Genomic DNA, 20,544 nt, shown 5'->3' with positions numbered 1-20,544 from the left:
CCTCGTTCCTCTCTCTGACTGCCTCTCTGTTTCACCTGCCACCAGGGTTCTTGCTTTATCTCATCAACAATTTCATAATTAATGTGACAATCTCCTTAGCCCAGTTTACCATCTGAGTAGCTCTCAGTGTGTCTCTGCCTTCTGACTGCCTATCTTTTGACACTGCAAATATCCATTTGCTTTTTCTGACTCAGAGCCAGCGAGCTTTAAAAGGTGAGAGGAAGACCGTGTTTTCTTTCTCCATGCTATGAAACGATGAACAGTTTACATGGAATGTCTTAAAATCTGTTCGCTGAAGTGACTAAGTCGCGTCTCAAGTGACTGACTTTGGGTTTTCCTGCCAACTGAGTAATAACGACTTTGGAGGTGGGGTGGGGAGCGGGAGGTTTGTCCTTGCTGAAGTGCTGGCAGATTAGAAATCTTTCTCATGTGTGTTTGGTCACGTCCGATCCAGCAGGCAGGGTGGGTCTTTCCCTGGCACTCTTTTGGGGCCGTGAAGCTTGGTTTCAGTCTTGTTAACTCTACAAAGAACAACAGGTTTCCGAGACACTACTCTCCGAAGTTAAGTTAGATGTTAGACTGGTTGAATTCAGCTCTTAGAGGCTGCTGCTTTTTTTCCTTGCAAACACGATTTTGGATATTTATTTTGAAGCCCATTGTTAGTTTACATAGAGAAGTATACTTCTTTCTCCATGACGACCAACCTTAAGATCTTTAAGAAGGACAACTTCAGGGCAGTGGATAAGGGGGCATTTAGGGACTACCACCCCCTTGGGTGGTTGGTTCCAGCTTTCAAGGACCCTGGACTGACCTGAGTGAAGCACTGGGGCAGGTTCCCCACCAAGGACATGAGGTGCGTGGTTTATCTCTGACACTGATGTGTGTGAGGCGCGTGGCCGGCGTGGCCCAGCAAAGCCAGCATCTCAGACTGAAGCACCGTGCGTGCCCTCCTCCTCCTCGCTTTCCCAAATCTGGGTGGCTCGTTGGTGCAGAGCAGCTCCTGGGAAAGTACTGTTAAGGGACTTGCTGGCCACCTGGCTTGTTTGGTGATGGAGGCAATGGATGTTTGTGTTCCAGAGTTCATTCCTTGCATGGACAAGCTGTTTGACGAATCCATTCTGATTGGCTCAGGATACACTGCTCGGGAGACTCTCAGGTATGATGGTAAAGCCAGCGCTGCGGCCGGGGATCCGGCACTGTGTCAGGAGCGTCTCCATGAGCGTGGGCTGTGGGCCTTTCCTCTCCTGTTGGATTGAGAATTGCAGGAAGTTTCAGAAACGCCTTGGTTTGCCTTATGTGCCTTGGCTGAATCAGAGTCGCTGTCTTGATTTACACTGTAGGTAGAACTATTTCACTAGTGTTAAGTGTTTTTGTTTTGTAGATAGGAAATGTGTCACATGACCTGTGAGTTACCAGTTGACAGGCTGTTTGTATTTGAGCAGCAGAGCCCATTCAGGGCAGGGCCCAGCTGTAGGTGGTTCTGCTCAGGTTAACCAGGTGTGATGGTATAAACATGGAGGTGCATTTATGTGCATGAAGGTGACCATCTTTTTCAACTTAGAAAGTAAAGATTTAAGCACTAAGACAAGAGTGGACCCTTTTAATCCTGTAGCTGGGAGGAGGTAACGGGGAATCCAAGACCGTGTGCAGTGTGCCCAGACCAGCCGTCCCGCCGCTGGGGTCCTTGGGGGCGGTGGAGGTGGAGGCCTGCAGATCTGGCCAGGAGACGCTGAGATGCGCTAGCGGAGGTCTCTGCCCGCAGGCCCCTCGCCTACAGCACGCTGGCCGACCTTGTGCACCACGTCCGCCAGCACCTGCCCCTCAGCGACCTCTCCCTCGCCGTCCAGCTGTTCGCCAAGAACATCGACGACGAGTCCCTGCCTAGCAGCATCCAGACCATGTCCTGCAAGCTCCTGCTAAACCTGGTGGACTGCATCCGCTCCAAAAGCGAGCAGGAGAGCGGCAATGGGCGGGACGTGCTGATGCGGATGCTGGAGGTGCGGTGCCCTGCACCCCCACCCAACACACGCCTTCACCCCCGCCTGGCGCTGTGTGCTCACCTGAGCGCTTTACCAGCAGTTCACAGGCCACCTGGTTGCCAAGCTGGGGCCTGGGTGTTTAGACTTCCCTGGGTGCAAGGCCCCGCTCCCTCATCAACTAGGCCAGGGTCCTGGGGCGAGATGCTGGACCCTCTCTGCTGGCCTGCTCGTCCCCTGCCCGGGACAGCCATGGGCCACCTCCTAGGACTGTCAGGGCTGAGGGAGGCAACCATGGGCGCGCTCAGCACTCTGCTGGCGGGCAGTCTGGAGCAGTGTTTCCTGCGACGCTGTGTAGCCCAGCGCTCCCTTGTCCATGAACGTTTCTAGGGAGGTGTCCAATGCCGGGGCAAGGGTGGGCTGTGTGGATCATGGGGAGGTCCCAGGGCATCGGGCCGGTCACCCCCCGCTTCTCCCCTGGGGAAGTTCCTCTAGTAACTCGGGAGGGGAAACGGTGATTCCAGCAGGTGGCTTCAGAGAGTGTGTTCTGTCCTCTGGATGGGTGCTGGGCCTGGTGAAGAGGGTGATTTGGGTCTGCCTCCCACTTTGCGTTCCTGACAGGTGTTTGTTCTCAAGTTCCACACCATCGCGCGGTACCAGCTGTCTGCCATCTTTAAGAAGTGCAAGCCTCAGTCTGAGCTCGGGGCCGTGGAGGCGGCCCTGCCCGGGGTGCCCGCAGCCCCAGCAGCCCCAGGCCCAGCCCCTTCCCCAGCCCCCGTCCCCACCCCTGCCCCGCCGCCACCCCCGCCACCCACCCCCGCCACCCCTGTAACCCCGGCCCCCGTGCCGCCCTTTGAGAAGCAAGGCGAGAAGGACAAGGAGGACAAGCAGACGTTCCAGGTCACGGACTGCCGGAGTCTGGTCAAAACCCTGGTCTGCGGCGTCAAGACCATCACGTGGGGCATAACGTCGTGTAAAGCTCCTGGTGGTAATCCCGCTCCTGAGTCGCTTAGACCGTGTTCTTCCCAGGGTGGGTGTTGCTCCCAGTAACTTACTGTGCCCTCTCTCTTCCAGAAGCTCAGTTCATTCCCAACAAGCAGTTACAGCCCAAAGAGACTCAGATTTACATCAAGCTTGTCAAGTACGCAATGCAGGCTTTAGATATCTATCAGGTAAGGCAGCGGCCTCAGGCCAGGTTCCTCCTAGAATTCAGGTGCTAGTGACAGAGGGGTCTCACAAGCCTGTCACCGTTCAGGTGGTCTGCAGTATCGATGTTCCCGGGTTGAGTTTGTGCTGTAGCACAGGGTTGCGTCGATAGTGAGAATGCTCATGTTGGTGTATTTTGAGAGGCAGATGGTATAAAGGGAATGCAGTAGAAATGAGATTTAATTTTACTGAATTTTTTGCTGCTAACAAAGGTTTTTGGGTTTGTGGGTTTTTTTGCAAATTTTAGATGAGAATAAAGAATTTAGAAGATGGGGTGGGCAGTAGACATTTGATTTCTAATTCTCTTACTTGCGCCCCGCTGGTCTGGTTATGTAATGGAATACGTTCAGAGACTTGGTTTTGATTCCCGTGTGGTTTTCCCCCTGTGCAAGGTTCAGATAGCAGGAAATGGACAGACATACATCCGAGTAGCAAACTGCCAAACCGTGAGGATGAAGGAAGAGAAGGAGGTGCTGGAGCACTTTGCCGGTGTCTTCACAATGATGAACCCGCTGACATTTAAAGAAATCTTTCAAACTACAGTCCCTTATATGGTGGAAAGAATCTCAAAAAATTACGCTCTTCAGGTATGACACTCCTTTCTTACGTTCTTTCAACATGTGTCAAATACTTGGTATTCCTTTTATTTCTAAGTAACGTGCCTAAGGATAGTGATTGTAGAGCAAAATTTATAGATAACTGTTCATTTCAGTCGCTCAGTTGTGTCTGATTCTTTGAGACTCCATGGACTGCAGCACACGAAGCTTCCCTGCCCCACACCAGCTCCCCCAGCTTGTGCAAACACATGTCCAGTGAATCAGTGATGCCATCCAACCGACTCATCCTCTGTCATCCCCGTCTCCTCCTGCCTTCAGTCTTTCCCGGCATCAGGGTCTTTTCCAATGAGTCAGTTCTTGTCATCAGGTGGTCAAAGTATTGGAGTTCCAGCATTAGTCCTTCAATGAATATTCAGGGCTGATTTCTTTAGGATTGACTGGTTTGATCTCCTTGCAGTCCAAGGAACTCTCAAGAGTCTTCTCCATCACAGTTCAAAAGCATCAGTTCTTCGGCGCTCATCTTTATGGTCCATAAAGAAAACTGTTAGGCCATAGTAAGAAAAAAAAATGTTTTCAAAAGCTCAGGGTATTTTGGACCAGTTCCTTTCATAGTAGAAGTTAAGTGTGTGTTAGACGTAGGCTCTTGGTACTTGACAGTGAGGATGAAACGACAGATTTGACTTCTTAAAGTGAACTGTTCCAGCAACACTCAATAAATAGATTTTGATGTTTTTTTTTTTTTTCTTTTGGTGGATAATTCATGTCTGGGAGTGTCTGATACAGATTTGATTTTGTGATTTTGAAACGTTGATTGCTTTTTCTTGGAGCCGCTTTGTGGACGGGGTGATTTCTGTCACGTGCGTCTCTCGTTCTGACAGATTGTCGCCAATTCCTTTCTGGCAAACCCTACTACCTCTGCTCTGTTTGCTACGATCCTGGTGGAGTACCTCCTGGACCGCCTGCCGGAGATGGGCTCCAACGTCGAGCTCTCCAACCTGTATCTCAAGCTGTTCAAGTTGGTCTTCGGCTCTGTCTCGCTCTTCGCAGCTGAAAACGAACAAATGCTGAAGGTAGAGTCAGGCCCAGCCCGCGCGTTGTGTTGGGGGTTTTTTTTGTTGTCGTTTCTCAATACTTCATTTTGAGCAGAAACCGGAGTGGCTCTTTATATTTTCAAACACAATAATATTAAATGAATAAAGGTGTACAACCAGTTGGAGCCAAGTGTGGAAAACACTGCAGTTTTAAAGCAGAGCTGTTCCTGGTTGCCTGCTGACCCAGGATGAACACGTGAGCACTCTCACTCGCAGGGCTTGTCAGTAGTCTCGGCACCACTGATTCTTCATTTTTGAAGTCATTTCTTACATGAACCACACAAGTAGGGTAGGAGCACATCATGTTCTTTAAAAAAAAAAAAAAAAAATCGGGTGACACCAAAGAATAGAAGAGGAAGGAACATCTGACCTCTCAGAGCCGACGAGAAGCAGTTGGCTGTTGAGCAGCTCCCATCACATCCCCTTCTTTCCCGGGTGCTGTGTCTGTGTTCGTACCTTCTTGCGTTTGGTGCACAGACGCCCTGTTTCAGGCCTGTTTGCTCATTCCCCTCTGAATCAAGGACTGCAGCCAGCTTGTGTCCCTGTATTAAGGCCGTCCAGGAGGGTGTGTTTGCTGACGCACTCCTCCACGCGACTGATCCTGTGCGTGTCGTGGTGTCTCATCAGTTACTTGATTCCAGCAAATGGCAGAAGCCAGTGCATGCTTATGGCAGCCACTGAAGGCAGCGCGTGGAACAAAAAACCTTATCAAAATTGTCTTCTACTGACCGCAGGATATTTTAGTTTCTAGAATGCTGAGTATTATCAGTTCTGTCTGAAGAGAGATGCTTTCCTGTAGGGAGAAGGTTTGAGAATGTAAAGGAGACCCGTTTTCTGCTGAAGTAAGTGTGACGTAAAGCACCAGTAGTCTGTGCTTGTGTGAGACAGTTTCCTCCACTTCTTCAGTTATGTAGTAATCAGTTACCAACAACCTTGACGTTACTTTTGAGTTAGTATAAAAAGACAAACTTTCAGAAAGATGTAAAATATTTGTGTTCTTTGTTCACATAATTTAACATCTTCAAATAATTCAATTTTTGCCAACCTCAGGGACAACTGTATAAACCAGCAACCAACAAAAAAGAATAAAACCTAACAGACAAGTCTAATGATGAGGCATCTGAATGTTGTTCGAGAGATGTTCAAAGAATAATTTGATAGAATGCTTTGTCTTGAGACTAATAGGGATGATTTATCTATAAAAGAAATGCCATATACGGTTATAAATGGCTCTGCGGATAGTTTGCAGTTCTCTTTAAATGCGCCTGCAGTAAAACTCACATCAAACTTAACCTGTTGCGTGTCAAGACTAGGATTTGAAGTATAAGATAAAAAGCTAACCTGTTTTAAGCTATTCATTAAACTTTTAAGTTAATGCTTTTTTGAAGTAAATAAATACGAACAGATTTTTTGATCAAGTTTTCTAAAACGTTCCGATCTCGAACGTCTTCTGAGGCTCTTCCCAACTTGTCGTGTGTAGTACGTGATTGGTAGTGAAGTTTCCGTGCCTCTGGGTTGCTTTTTGTATTTCCATAGTTATTAGGAGACCGGCTTCTTTCGTCTCGTTTGATTATTTGTTCTTAGAAGGGGGAGGAACTGTTCACAAGAACTGCAGAGCCAACAGGCCCTTCAGGTCCTGCTACCGAGTGTCTGTGCAGCATCGCTCGCCTACGTATTAGTGGTACGATAGGAACCTAGTAAATGCTTCTTTCACAGTCAAACTGGGTGGAAAGCTACTTGTATTTTAAGAGAAATTAATTTGAGTCAAATAAAAGTTGGAAAGGTTCTGTTTGGTTTTTCTTTTTGGAAAATTCATCAAGATGACCTTCCCTTCCTCCCTTTGTGCAGCGAACCCTCCTCCCTTGGGAGCCTGTTAACCTGCTTTTTCTCCGTCCCACAGCCTCACCTGCACAAGATTGTCAACAGCTCGATGGAGCTCGCCCAGACGGCCAAAGAGCCCTACAACTATTTCCTGCTGCTGCGGGCCTTGTTCCGCTCCATTGGGGGCGGGAGCCATGATCTCCTGTATCAGGAATTCCTGCCTCTCCTACCCAACCTCCTGCAAGGTCAGAGCAGTGATCCCGGTCGCTGTTGAGTCTTGTGTGCACGCGTGGGTTTTGGCTAACCTTGTTTGCTGGTGTTCCTCCTCTGTACCCGGTCATGGCGAGGGGACGTGTGTGCGTGTGTGTGTCTGTCCCTGTGTCTTGAGCTTTAAAGGGGTACATCTCCCTGCTCAGAATTGACTGGGAGTGGGAAGGTCTTCGTTGACCCCAGTTAGGACATTTTTGTAGCATTTGCGAAGCAGTTTTAGAGACTAGTAAGGTCAGGGATCTCTAGACTGAAAGAGAACAAGAAGGCAAAAAAACAAGTGATAAAGCTGATATAAGCCCTGCTGCTGCTGCTGCTAAGTTGCTTCAGTCATGTCCGACTCTGTGCGACCCCACAGACAGCAGCCCACCAGGCTCCCCCGTCCCTGGGATTCTCCAGGCAAGAACGCTGGAGTGGGTTGCCATTTCCTTCTCCAGATATAAACCCTATATATAATATATAAAAATACGTAAAAATATGTGTTTTTATTTAGTTGCTAAGGTGCATAGACAGGATTCTTTGATTTCTGTGCATTAGGGATGCTTTCAAGGCTTACAGCCGAAGGGCATCTTGAGTCCAATGAATGTTCACAGGTATGAACTGAGTGGACACACTGTCCTCGGAATGTTTTTTGTGTTTGTTTGGAAAGGGTGAGCTCTTGGCAAGGGATTGAATCTTCTTCTGTATTTTCTTTATAAATCCTTCTGAGAGAAGCCATTTATAGCATAATGTGCCCAGAAGGTACCTGGGGGATCCTTGAGCACGTTAAAGGCAGTGTTAGTCGCTCAGTTGTGTCTGACTTTGTGTGACCCCATGGGATGTAGCCCACCAGGCTCTTCTGTCCTTGGGATTCTCCAGGCGAGAATACTGGAGTGGGTTGCCATGCCTTCCTCCACGTTGAAGGTAACGTGGCCCTAAGTCCCCCGGCAGGTGCTTAAGGAGGCCCGTAGGCGGGCTGTGTTGTCTGGTTTTGACCCTGACTCCAGGCCTCCCCAGCCTGCGCCCTCTGCTCTGATCGGTCTCACGGCCCCGCCTGCAGGTTTCCCAGCCTCCCTTCTCTGCCCACCTATTTTGTTCAAGCACACCCACTCCTGGGAGCTGGGCCTGGCCCCTCTCCTTGTCTCCCTTCTCCTTTGGGTTCTGAGTCTGGTGCGACTGCTGTGTGTTGCCTTGGCCCGCGGTCTCTCTTTAGACTCAGCTGCCTGGGACGCACCTTGTTTGGGGGGCACTGTTCCCTGCTTTTCTCTTCCCAGCTGTCTCTCAGGTTCTGTGGGCAGGTCCACATCTGACGTTTTTCAGGAGTGGGGCTCAATAAATACTTTGTTACCCTTGTGAAGAGTGTATGGGGCCCTGAGTTTATAAGAAGGAAGCTCCTCTCATTTACAAAATCGAGTGGATTTTTTTTAAAAATTTATTTTAAAGTATAAACATCAGCCGTGGTTTAGTGGAAACCTGAAATGACATGCAAGCTTGTAAGCCTCAGACTTGAGATGAACACGTCACGTTGGAGTCTGTTTCTTTCTAGATTGGGCTTATTCACTGGAGAACATGATGTTAAATACCTTGTGTAGCATTAATTCGGAGAAGGCAATGGCACCCCACTCCAGTACTCTTGCCTGGAAAATCCCAGGGACGGAGGAGCCTAGTAGGCTGCAGTCCATGGGGTCGCACAGAGTCGGACACAACTGCAGCGACTTAGCATCAGCAGCAGCATTAATTAGTCCTTAATGTTAGTTCAGTCCACATTAAATAATACTCATCACAGCCTAAACTGATTACATGCAGCCTGCTGTTGCCATACGGTAGATGGAAGAGGCCTCGGGTGCAGTTACAGGATAGGTGCAGCAAACGTAATTCTAAGGCGTAATTCTGTCTTGAGGCGGATGTTTACAGAAAGAGTGGCCTGTTATTCTCGGCGTTACCTGGGTGCACCTGGGCAGTACCGTCCCCCACAGACAGGGCTTAACGTGCTGACGTCCTCACGCAGGGCTCAACATGCTGCAGAGTGGCCTGCACAAGCAGCATATGAAGGACCTGTTTGTGGAGCTGTGTCTCACGGTGCCCGTGCGGCTGAGCTCGCTCCTGCCCTACCTGCCCATGCTCATGGACCCCCTGGTGTCGGCGCTCAACGGCTCTCAGACGTTGGTCAGCCAAGGCCTGCGGACGCTGGAGCTGTGCGTAGACAACCTGCAGCCCGACTTCCTGTACGACCACATCCAGCCGGTGCGCGCCGAGCTCATGCAGGTGAGTGCACGTCCCTGTGCCGCCGGAAGAGGGCGCCGCGGGCCCCGGGACCCACCTCCTTCCCGGGGACGCCATGCGTTCCGTTTCAGAGGCAAGCTCGCTGCCCTGCACTCGCGCTCTGCTGCGCTACCAATGGAGCCTTCGCCTGGCTGCGTGAGGCTTCTGGCCTACGAAGTGATGTGGAGAAACTCCACGAGTGTCGAGCAGATACTTGTTTTGCAGCATCGCTCCCCTTTCGGAGGGCTCTCACAGTGTCGCGTTCTCATGAGGTTGATGGCTTGGGAAGGCAGGTGTTAACCTGGATCCCGCTGTTTCCAGGGAGATGCACTCTCTTTCTGGAGGTTACCGAATTACACAGTGCAGAGGTACACCCTTGTTGTAGAGAGAGAGCTGTCTGGCCGCCCCCGGAGGAAACAGAAAAGAAAGGCGGGTTGAACCCGTGTTAGGTCTTGTGGTCATTAGAGCTCTGTGTCGGGTGTGGGGTTGTCCCCTCGTGTTTTGCTAATGGTGACGGTTTGTACTGTGGTTGGTGAATGTTAGAGGTCAGGGCTGACTTGTTGCTTGCTCACCCACCCCTTTAGCAGAGAGTGTTTGGCCCCAGATCGGGGTCTGATTGCCAGCTTCTGTGATGGGCACGCAGTCGCTCCTGAGATGCAGGATCTCTGGACAGTGGACAGGAGACAGTGACCTGCACGCGTGTCTCAGGCTCCATCTAGAAAGGAGAAGATGGCCGAGAGGCTGGGTGGGAGCTGCCAAGGCCATCACGTGGAGGCCTGGCCAGAGGGCAGGACTTTGGTTTTGGAAGGCTGACCGTGGGCCCGACCTGAGCCACTGCGTGGAGAGAGGAGGCAGGGCTGGGCTCGGGGCCTCCTGCCCTTCAGTGAGCAGAACAGGCTGAGGGAGAGACCGCTCAGGGCCCCTGCTTGCTTCCTGCCTGCCGGACTGCTGGCAGAGGCCAGCAGTCAGCCCGCCGAGTCCCTGTGCGAGGGTGGGAAACTGGACCCCCATTCCCAGGCTGCCTCCTCCCGGGGAGGCGAGCAGATGCCCCTCTCCCGCAGTGCTCAGGCTTCGAGTGGGCCAACAGGAACATAAGAGAAACTGGAATTTTGCGTACAGAAGAGTTCAAAGATTTTATATTGATGATCGCTAGACACTAATACCTGGCCTTGTTACAGAGGATGTGTCAGAAAATAGATTTAAATAGTGAGCTGTGGCCGTTTTCAGGATTTATGAAGATGTCAGTGAAAAAGTTGGGAAAATCGCAGTTTTTTGAAAGTCAAGGGCCTCTCTGTTCTTTATATTAACCGTGAGTACGAGGTACCCAGTAACTCGTTTCTCTTATAATGCCGGTCCCTTTACAATCCCAGTGTTCCCTCTTCACCATCCTTTCTCATATTAGATTTGAAATGTAGAAGAAAATTTGTGTATCATGTTTATAAGTTATAAAACCTAATAGTAAAAACCTGAGGACACTCCATCTAATCCAGGATCAAGGGCTTTACCGGCAGACGTGTTTTCCTGGCTGCTCCCTCAGCCCGTGTGCGTATCCATCCAAGCAGTGTGTTGTTCCGTTCTCTTGCCTTTGAGCTCTACGCTGTTGACGACTCACTACCATTTGTGCTCCAGGAGCATGGAAGAACATTTACGTGTGTGTTTTCTGTAAAGGCATTCAGTTTCTGGGAAGGACACACACAGGACTAACACGGGTCCTGGAAGCAGAGAGCTGTGTCTGGGGACTGAGGGGAGGGGCGTCTTCGTCGCGTCTCCCCCAGAGCTTTTGAGTGGGGCGTCTTCGCCACGTCTTCCCCGGAGCTTTTGGGGAGGGGCGTCTTCGCCACGTCTTCCCCCAGACCCAGAGCTTTTGAGTGGGGCGTCTTCGCCGCATCTTCCCCAGAGCTTTGGGGAGGGGCGTCTTCGCCGCGTCTCCCCCAGAGCTTTGGGGAGGGGCGTCTTCGCCGCGTCTCCCCCAGAGCTTTTGGGGAGAGGCGTCTTCTCCCAGAGCTTTTGAGTGGGGCGTCTTCGCCACGTCTCCCCCAGAGCTTTTGAGTGGGGCATCTTCGCCGCGTCTTCCCCCAGACCCAGAGCTTTTGAGTGGGGCGTCTTTGCCGCATCTTCCCCAGAACTTTTGGGGAGGGGCGTCTTCGCCGCGTCTTCCCCCAGAGCTTTTGAGTGGGGTGTCTTCGCCACGTTTTCCCCAGAGCTTTTGGGGAGGGGCGTCTTCGCCACGTCTTCCCCAGAGCCTTTTGGGGGGGGGGGCGTCTTCGCCGCGTCGTCCACAGAGCTTTTGGGTGGGGCGGGGGCTGTGGGCGCGGGCTCGGAGGCTGACAGGCGCGCGCTTGCTTGCAGGCTCTGTGGCGCACCCTGCGCAACCCCGCGGACAGCATCTCGCACGTGGCCTACCGCGTCCTTGGGAAGTTCGGCGGCAGCAACAGGAAGATGCTCAAGGAGTCCCAGAAGCTGCTCTACGTTGTGACCGAAGTTCAGGGCCCCAGCGTCACCGTGGAGTTTTCTGACTGTAAAGCGTCCCTTCAGCTCCCAATGGAGAAGGTAACTGCGCCCGTCTCTGGGAGCATCTTAAAAAAGAGACTGCAGGTTCCCCTTTAAGACGTTTAATTTCTGTTCAGAAACATGCAGATAGAACCAGTCCCTTTGGGGCGGGAGTTTCTTAACCCAAAGAGCAACAAGGCTTGCTGGGGCCCAGCTTGGCTGGTGAGGGTTTCCATGACGCCAGGAGGCCAGTGGGGGGCGCTGCCCCCGAGGACCTGCGCCTGGGCAGGGCCATCCTTCCAGAGGGGCGGGGGTGCTGCCCCGCCCGCCTCACCCTTGCCCTTTGTCTGCTCTGATGCCCAGCGGGTGTCTCATCAAGGGTGACGTAGAACCAGGCTGATCGTAGAACCAGGCTGATCGTGCCCCTGTCTCACCGCCCCGCCCCAAGCTCCTACTTTACTCCCGGCTCCCTCCAGGGGCGGCTCTGTCAAAACCAGGAGACGGTGCCCAGCGTATTGCATCACTCAGCTGCTTCTGCCTGACCCTTACTGAGATCTGGCCCCCTCACCTCACTGACCCCTCTGGCCCTCCCACACTCAAGGTCGTACTTATTACTGTCCCTGTGGTCGCATCCGACTTTCCCCTTTTTATTATAAAAGCCGCCTTCGCTGCCTGCATTGCCGCTTTTGATACCTCATCATTTCAGGCTACTTTACCCAGAGCATTTTGGGGAGGGGTTTTACCGCCCTTTGGCGTGTGTCCAAGTGACGGCCGCTTCAGTGAGCCGCACGCGGGCCGGACGCTGAGGTCTCTGCAGGCCTGGGCCTGGCTGTGCCCTGTGGCCAGGACCATTCAGCCCTGCCTGAGCGCGGGCTCACCTTGCCCTGTCCTGTGTATTAGAACTCCACTGTCCGTGTGGGAAGTAGACACAGCGGGAGTGCCTGTGATTTTTTTTTTTTTTTGAGCCAGACATTGCTGACCGTTTGTGAGGAAGGGTGCCCTCTGGGTAGCATCTCCCTGGAGCTGTTTCTGGGGTCTTCTCTGTGTCCACCTGTCCCCCACCCAGCCTCTCCCCCCACCTTCTCAAGCATACACATTGTCGCTCCCCTCCCCCAGCCCTGCCCCACAGACATATTGCCCTTTTTAATCTCAGCTCCTCATCGCAATCCTTATCGAAGTGCTTGCCAAATAAACACTAGTTTCCTTGTGAGAAAATACAACTACAATTCTGTCTTTACCTTGAAAATGACCATAGTGACCACTCTGTGAATCCAGCCAGTTCGCACATCTTAGGTAATTTCCTTAAGTTAGGATTCTGTTTGCTTTAGCCCTGTCTGTGTCGGGTTGGCATTAGAATGCAAACTATGACTTTCACTTGACCTCTACATAGACTGAGCAGAGCAAGAAGATCCCTTTAGAAGTAGTTTTTCCCCCAAGCAGCTACAGCAGGGAAGAAACCAGATAGTGAAGACAGGCTTCCCTGGTCCTTCCAGGGATCCGATGCTGCTCCTGGGACCCTTCACAGAGGGTGGCACGAGGGGCCCTGGCAGGAGCCAGCAGGGAAGGGCCAGGCCCAGTGCCGCGGGTTTACATGACACGAGTTGCTTTTGGCATACCTTTTGGCATACCGAAGACAGTCCTTTCTTGGGTGGGGAGGGGACGGTGATCGGCTTGGAAGTTATGTTGCTCTAAGATAACACAGTTCCCCCTCCAGTCTCTGCAGAGAGGGGTGAGGTAGGGAGAGGCCAGCCTGCGTCTGGAGCACGTGGGCCCCATTCCATCAGCCCCTCCCTGGCTCCTCACACTGCGTCTGGAGGAGACTTCAGTACAGATTGAGTGAAGTCGCCCAGTTGTGTCCGACTCTTTGTGACCCCGTGGACTGTAGCCTACCAGGCTCCTCTGTCCATGGGATTCTCCAGGCAAGAAAACTGGAGTGGGTTGCCTTTTCCTTCTCCAGGGGATCTTCCTGAGCCAGGGATTGAACCCTGGTCTCCCGCATTGCAGGCAGATGCTTTAACCTCTGAGCCACCAGGGAAGCCCAGTACAGATTAGGCCTTTGATTTCTAGGTGTGTAAGTACCCTTAACATTAGCACCTGAGCTGTTGAAGACTTGTGTTTTTGTGTGTGATCCTGCCTTCCTGGTCCACCTGCAGGGTAGGATAAGATGTGTGAAGCTGTGTAGGTTTTCTGAAAAAATGAAGTAAATCCTTTTGCAAGAAATTAGTTAAACCTTAGAAAAGTCATCTCAGTTTTGAGCTGAGACGACTCAGGTTCTAGTTTAATCCAGCAAATCTGCCACAGGAGTCCTGAGCTCACTTAATTTCTGAAATTTCCTATCGGCCATTTAAGCACAAAATCAGTAAACCCGGCTTCACATTTCAGTTTGAGCCGCATCCATTGCCGCCTCTGGATGCTTCATTTGGTGAAACCTGCTCGCCTGTCTGCAGAACCACTGCTGTCTGTGCGGGTAGACATGCATCGAGCTGCTTCTGGGTGCTGCTCGTGCCTCCAGCAAAGGCTTTTCAGAATCACGATTTCAGCACAAACCCAGTTACCGTGCTTTTTCACCGCAGGCCATTGAAACGGCTCTAGACTGCCTGAAGAGCGCCAACACCGAGCCCTACTACCGGAGGCAGGCGTGGGAAGTGATCAAGTGCTTCCTGGTGGCGATGATGAGCCTGGAGGACAACAAGCACGCACTCTACCAGCTCCTGGCCCACCCCAAGTATGCTCTGCGCGGGGAAGGGCGCGGGCCTTGTTTCAGAGCATTAGGGGTGGGGGTGCCTCCCAGATCGCTCAGTGCCGGAAGCGTGTTCCATCAGTCAGGAAAAGGACACACTGCCCAGCCCTGCCTCGCTTAGAGAAAATGGAAAGAATTGGGTGCTGAGGGTTAGTCTCTCTCAGCCCTTGAATGTGCTGCCGTTCTGTGGTGTCCCTCTGGGTCACTGGCCCGTGCTCACGCTAGGGGACAGCACTTTTGGTGTCTCTTGACCCGTTGGCTGAAGACGTGCATTGTGAAACTTGTCACGTTAGATTCCACTTGTTGCTGAAATTAAAGCAGAGAAGTCACTTAGGCCTGTGCAGCTACACATAGGTCCCTTGTGGTAGGACCGTCGGCTCTGGACTCGAGTGTGGTGACGCTGAATTTAATTGTCGCACAGCTTTACAGAAAAGACCATCCCCAACGTCATTATATCACATCGCTACAAAGCACAGGACACCCCAGCCCGGAAGACGTTTGAGCAGGCCCTGACCGGGGCGTTCATGTCCGCAGTCATTAAAGATCTGCGGCCCAGCGCCCTGCCCTTCGTGGCCAGCTTGATCCGCCACTACACGATGGTGGCGGTCGCCCAGCAGTGCGGTGAGTGACCCCAGACGGGCCGGGTTGAGGTCTTCAGGGACATTGTGTTTCACAGAAGCTGGGTTTGGCTGATTGGTTGTGGACTGTTGTTTGCTGGTTGTCCACTCATTCCATTGACACAGAGAGTTGGTGTTTCAGCAGTAGGTGCTGTATTCACTGGAAAATTGTCACCTGGTTTTACGTATAAAATATTAACACGGTGGGTTTAGCGTTTTGGCCCTTTGTTTTCGTTTCGGGGGCCGAGTACTTTTGGACCTCTGCGTGTAGAGCGGTGACTGTGCGGTCCTGCCCCTGCTGGCCCCCTGTCCCCGGTGGTGGTTGCCAGGCCCAGCCCCCATCACCGCTTGCCCCGGTCCCCCGGCTCCTCAGTCTGCTCCTGGACCCTCATCTGTGCCTTTTCGCCTGCCTGGCCGCTCCTCCCCTCTGCTTCAGGCCTTCCCCGGCTCTGGGTGCCGAAGGACCTATTCTGTTAGTGTTTCCAATCCGTTGCAGACTGGTGGTTTTGTAAGAGACAGTGAACATGTCACAGCACCACCCGCTGCTGTTCCTGAACACTCAGCCTCAGTTTTGCAGCTGCTCCCAGACCGGCGCCAGTCGTGGGCATGACCTCTTGAGTAGCACTTTGTGTCCTCGAAACCTCTTACCCTGGGCGACAAGTAGTTTTCTCCCAGCACTGCAGAACGCAGAACTCCCCCCTTTTTAAAGTCTTCCTGTCCGAACAGTCAGCGCCGTGCATTTAACATGGAGCTTGTCTCCCAGTGTTCCCGGCAGACCCGCACGCGTCTCAGTCACTGCCGCCTCGCCTCGGGCCGGTGCCTGCCGGGTGTGAGTTGTTAGTTGCTCCAACCCCTCCTGCGCGGATTGGGTTTTAGAGCTGGGTGCTCTTGCTCTTTCCTCTGTGTGTGTCAGGAATGTCCGAAGCATAACCCATCGTCACTCGCACATTGTGCCTCGTGGCCTGGTTAATGAGTTTTTTCAACGAAGAGACCTGATTACGGTTCTCCCTTTAAACAAGTCTGTCTGTGAGCTGTGATTGAGAAAATCTGAAAGTTAACACTGTGTAATGGAGTCAGTTACGTTATACCTGCTTAGTTTGTAAATGATTGCGGTTTAACAGAAGTTGGTCAGGTACCAGGGTTGGCTTTTATTAAATTCCTAATCTCCAGGGAAACGGGTAGTTTTGCAGTTGGAGGGACGAGTGTGTCTGTGGCGCTAAGCCCGGCTTTCCCGCCTGCCGCCCGCCTCTCCTCCCAGGCCCCTTCCTGCTCCCTTGCTACCAGGTGGGCAGCCAGCCCAGCACCGCCATGTTCCACAGCGAGGAGAACGGCTCCAAAGGGATGGACCCCCTGGTGCTCATCGACGCCATCGCCATCTGCATGGCGTACGAGGAGAAGGAGCTCTGCAAGATTGGGGAGGTGGCCCTCGCCGTCATCTTTGACGTGGCAAGCATCATCCTGGGCTCAAAGGAGCGGGTGAGCAGTGCGGTCTGGGTGGGGCTGCCTGCCCGCGGGCGGCCGCTCTCCGAGTCTCGGGACCTGGGGGCACACGAGCGGTGCGCGTCTCTTGCAGGCGTGCCAGCTACCCCTCTTCTCCTACATCGTGGAGCGCCTGTGCGCGTGCTGCTATGAGCAGGCCTGGTACGCGAAGCTGGGTGGCGTGGTGTCCATCAAGTTCCTCATGGAGCGCCTGCCCCTCACCTGGGTGCTGCAGAACCAGCAGACCTTCCTCAAAGCGCTGCTCTTCGTCATGATGGACCTGACGGGCGAGGTAGGCGGGGAGGGCGGCCCCGGGCCCGACTGCAAGGGCGCAGGACGGTCGTCTGCCTGGGCAGCAGTGAGTGTCAGGCGGTTCTGCAAGTGTGCTCTCCGGGAAGCTTAGATCTCACCGCTAATGCTGTTCCGTCACCGAGTCGTGTCTGACTGTTTGTGACCCCCATGGACTGTGGCAGGCCGGGCCTCTGTGTCCTCGACTGTCTCGTGGAGTCTGCCCAGATTCACGTCCATTGAGTTGGTGTTGCTAGCTAACCATCTCATCTTCTGATCCCGCTACAATATTGTAAATGAAGGGACAGATCACAGCCCTCAGATTCTCTGAGACTCTAAATACGGGTCAGTCTGGGTAAACAGTAACTGGCCACGTAACACAGTGGTCCTTGAAGGGAAAGTACTTAGTCCTGCCACAGATTAAACAGTGCACGTGCTGCAGAAGTTCCTGAGGGAGCCACATTCTTTACGAACCTTTGTGTGGACGTAGCACAAACAAGTAGAAGGTGGTGGGCATCGCCTGCTTAAATGTGTTTGGTAAACACAAGGATCAAGTCTGGATCCATATTTTCTTCCTGAATGACAAACAAGCGATCTCTAAGCAGCAGGGTTAGCTACCGGGGTACCTTGAGGACGACATGAAGCAGTCTTGACGCCTTAGCTGGTGTGTGAGGGGCGTGGGCCCCCAGCCACAACATTTGGGGCGGGTGTGCAGATGCGGGTGCTGTGGCCAGCAGCGCCCGTCTTTGGTGCTGAGGAGTCCCTGGCCTGCAGGTTTCCAACGGCGCGGTCGCCATGGCCAAGACCACCCTGGAGCAGCTTCTGATGAGGTGCGCGACGCCCCTCAAGGACGAGGAGAGGGTGGAGGAGATCGTGGCGGCCCAGGAGAAGTCCTTCCACCACGTGACCCACGACCTGGTTCGGGAGGTCACGTCCCCGAACTCCACCGTGAGGAAGCAGGCCATGCACTCGTTGCAGGTGCTGGCCCAGGTCACCGGGAAGAGCGTGACCGTGATCATGGAGCCGCACAAGGAGGTGAGGCGCTGGTCACCGGGCGGAACCTCTGCAGGCTTTTTCTTCCTTCAGGTTTGAGTGTTGATGATACGGAATCTGGCGTTTTGTGAGCTAAGTGCTGTTACATGTGCTCATTCTGACCTCAGGTTTGCAGACGGCAACGTGCTTATGTTAACGTCTGTTTCGGTGACTGTCAAGGGTTGGGGGCTGGTTTTTGGGCCTGATGAGCACAACCTGGTCTCATCCTTGTTTTGGTTTTCGCTGTTGTAAGAGCGTCTGCTCTGGACCCCGAGGAGTGGAATGCGTCTGAGTGCGTTTCTCCACGACCCAGCATCAGCGCTTGAAGCAGCTCCTCCTTTTCCTAACTGAGGGCTGTCTGGGAGAACTTGATCTCAGTTACGGTGTTCAGGTTGCTCACTAACTTAGGATCTTGCGCTGAGGTGTTTGCTTTTTAAGAGGCGGCAATCAGCGGTGCCTCCTCTGTGTCTCCCCCAGGTCCTCCAGGACATGGTCCCCCCGAAGAAGCACCTGCTGCGCCACCAGCCCGCCAACGCCCAGATCGGGCTGATGGAGGGGAACACGTTCTGCACCACGCTGCAGCCCCGGCTCTTCACCATGGACCTCAACGTGGTGGAGCACAAGGTGTTCTACACTGAGGTAGGGCTGGCCTGGGTGAGCAGCCGGTCCGCACGGAGGCGGGGCTGTGGCTGCAGGGAGCCGGCTGTCGCCTGGGCCGGGGAGGAGGCAGGCATGTGGCTGAGATGTCCAGTGAGGTGGGGGTTGCTGAGTCCTTGGAGCTCTGTTAGCCTTCACGGGGAGCCTTGCTCTTCAGGACCGTGAAGTGCATTTCAGAGCCAAGACTGTACATCCTCCTCTGTCACTCATGTCAGCAGGCTCTCCATTTATTAAGTTTATCAGACTTGAGTGTGTCATGCCCTGTTGAGACCTCACTTCACGTGAGCGCCCTTACCTGGCTCCGGTAGTACCACATGAAGTACAGAGCCTGAGCACTCTCTTTCTGAAGGCGCCGGACCTGAGCCTTAGGGTTTGTTAGGCACCCGGAGCCCCAGCGCAGGCGAGCTGGAGAGCTTAGGCTGGAGCCACCGCAACTGTGTTAGAACCTGGCGTCTCATCACAGCACTGCCCTGCTGGGCTCTCGTTTTGTTTGGTGGACTTGACTTGCCCCTTGACCCCAAGATAACAGGCAGTGGAGGATGGCCCCTTCCGCGGGCTTGTCACTGTCGATATTACAGCGTGGCAGGTACTAGACAGTGCTGAATAGGAACGCAACTATAGATGCGGTCAAACCATAGACATCAGCTTAGACTTGATAATGGGCTGTGGATTAGCCCAATTTGAAATGGTTTCAAGATGTGACTTATTCTGGAGGCATTGTCAGACTAAACTGAGCCAGAAGTCATAAGAAGCAAGTTCTTGCTTATGCATACCAAGTCTGAATTTCCAGCTATGAAAAAACTTGCCTCTTGATTCTTTAAAGTCCCTTGTTTTTACTTGGACGTGAGGTCATTGATCGTGTGTTCTAGCTTTTATTTATTTATTTTTTTATACCTTGGTTATAGCCCTTATGTAAGTTGTCCAGGATGTCAGTAGAAGGAGAAAGTGGTTAATAGAACACCATATATAGGATTTTAGGCAGTACATATATAAATGTGTACTGGTTTGGTGAAATGTCTGGAAGACTAGCTGCTGGAGTATCTGCATTATACTCCATGTATATATATATATATATATATATATATTTGCAATAAAATACTTCCTTCTTATGCTTCTGTGTGCTTGAAAAGAAAGAAAAAGTATTACTGCTCAAACACTTGAAATACAGCGTGTTTATTTCTTGGGCCTTGGCCAACGGCATTGGGAAACAGCTCTGGACAAGGCATTGTCCCCCCATTGTGGAATTTGCATTTAGATAGAGTGACCCTCTGTGTAAAGAAAAAGCATGATGATATCAGAGCCGATCAGAGTGCCAAAAAATTTATTTCACAGAGGTTGACTGAGTTTTGCTTTAGAATAAGGAAGCCCAGTGACATTTGGATACTTAAGTGCCTCAGGATTTGGGTTTGGTTTGTTAATTGTGTCACGTGTGGCTGATGGTCGTGTCCTGTCACTTGCAAGGTCTTCACAGTGAGAGCAGGCCGAATTACATCATTCTGTCTCTTGCAGCTCTTGAACTTGTGCGAGGCTGAAGATTCGGCTTTAACAAAGCTGCCCTGTTATAAAAGCCTTCCATCGCTTGTCCCTTTACGGATTGCAGCCTTAAGTAAGTTCACGTAAATCTGAAACAAGTTACCGGGCACAGAAGTGGAGGGGGACCGATGGCCCTTTTTTTGTTGTCTGATTTTTCTGACTCTCTATGGTCTCTAAGGGGGAATAAAAAAAAATTGTTGGTGTATTTATCAGGCTGCATAATGAGATGTCATTGGACTGTATAGATTGCTAGGATTTAAATAATTATTCTACTCTCTAGTAAACTGCATTTTATGTGTTGTAAACTCTTTGTGGCCCTCTTATGGGAACTGAACATGTCTCTAAGGTGTATCTCTAATTTCCTGGTTTAAGAGTGATGTCACACCATTCACATCTTGCCATTTTCATCTGAATCAAAGTATTTAGATCTTTTTAGACTTTTTAGTGATTTAGGAGCGTTTGAGACTCCTGCTGTCTCCAGGCTTTCATTAAGAATGTCAGTCATCATTGTTTAGCACAGGAATTGTACATAATTTAGGAAAATACACT

At 52.0% G+C, this 20,544-nt stretch overlaps 1 protein-coding gene across 9 annotated transcripts in view; it reads left to right on the top strand.

Annotated features, from left to right (window-relative positions):
* Nucleotides 1-20,544, top strand: part of TRRAP (transformation/transcription domain associated protein) — a 90,526-nt gene that overhangs the window by 16,217 nt on the left and 53,765 nt on the right. For 7 of the 9 annotated variants that reach the window (XM_070780189.1, XM_070780191.1, XM_070780192.1 and 4 more), the window contains exons 13-28: nt 1,078-1,156; nt 1,763-1,997; nt 2,598-2,964; nt 3,051-3,148; nt 3,575-3,769; nt 4,618-4,809; nt 6,731-6,896; nt 8,906-9,162; nt 11,509-11,709; nt 14,223-14,374; nt 14,811-15,010; nt 16,265-16,482; nt 16,580-16,777; nt 17,548-17,808; nt 18,283-18,444; nt 19,972-20,068. In XM_070780189.1, coding sequence (XP_070636290.1) covers nt 1,078-1,156; nt 1,763-1,997; nt 2,598-2,964; nt 3,051-3,148; nt 3,575-3,769; nt 4,618-4,809; nt 6,731-6,896; nt 8,906-9,162; nt 11,509-11,709; nt 14,223-14,374; nt 14,811-15,010; nt 16,265-16,482; nt 16,580-16,777; nt 17,548-17,808; nt 18,283-18,444; nt 19,972-20,068 — 3,078 coding nt within the window. The remainder of the gene's footprint in view (nt 1-1,077; nt 1,157-1,762; nt 1,998-2,597; nt 2,965-3,050; nt 3,149-3,574; nt 3,770-4,617; nt 4,810-6,730; nt 6,897-8,905; nt 9,163-11,508; nt 11,710-14,222; nt 14,375-14,810; nt 15,011-16,264; nt 16,483-16,579; nt 16,778-17,547; nt 17,809-18,282; nt 18,445-19,971; nt 20,069-20,544) is intronic. The other 2 variants (XM_070780187.1, XM_070780188.1) reach the window with 2 other exon arrangements.

This window comes from Bos indicus, chromosome 25 (genome assembly GCF_029378745.1).
Source record: "Bos indicus isolate NIAB-ARS_2022 breed Sahiwal x Tharparkar chromosome 25, NIAB-ARS_B.indTharparkar_mat_pri_1.0, whole genome shotgun sequence".
NCBI lineage: Eukaryota > Metazoa > Chordata > Mammalia > Artiodactyla > Bovidae > Bos > Bos indicus.
Note: the sequence above shows the minus strand (reverse complement) of the source record. Positions and strands in the feature narration are given on the sequence as shown.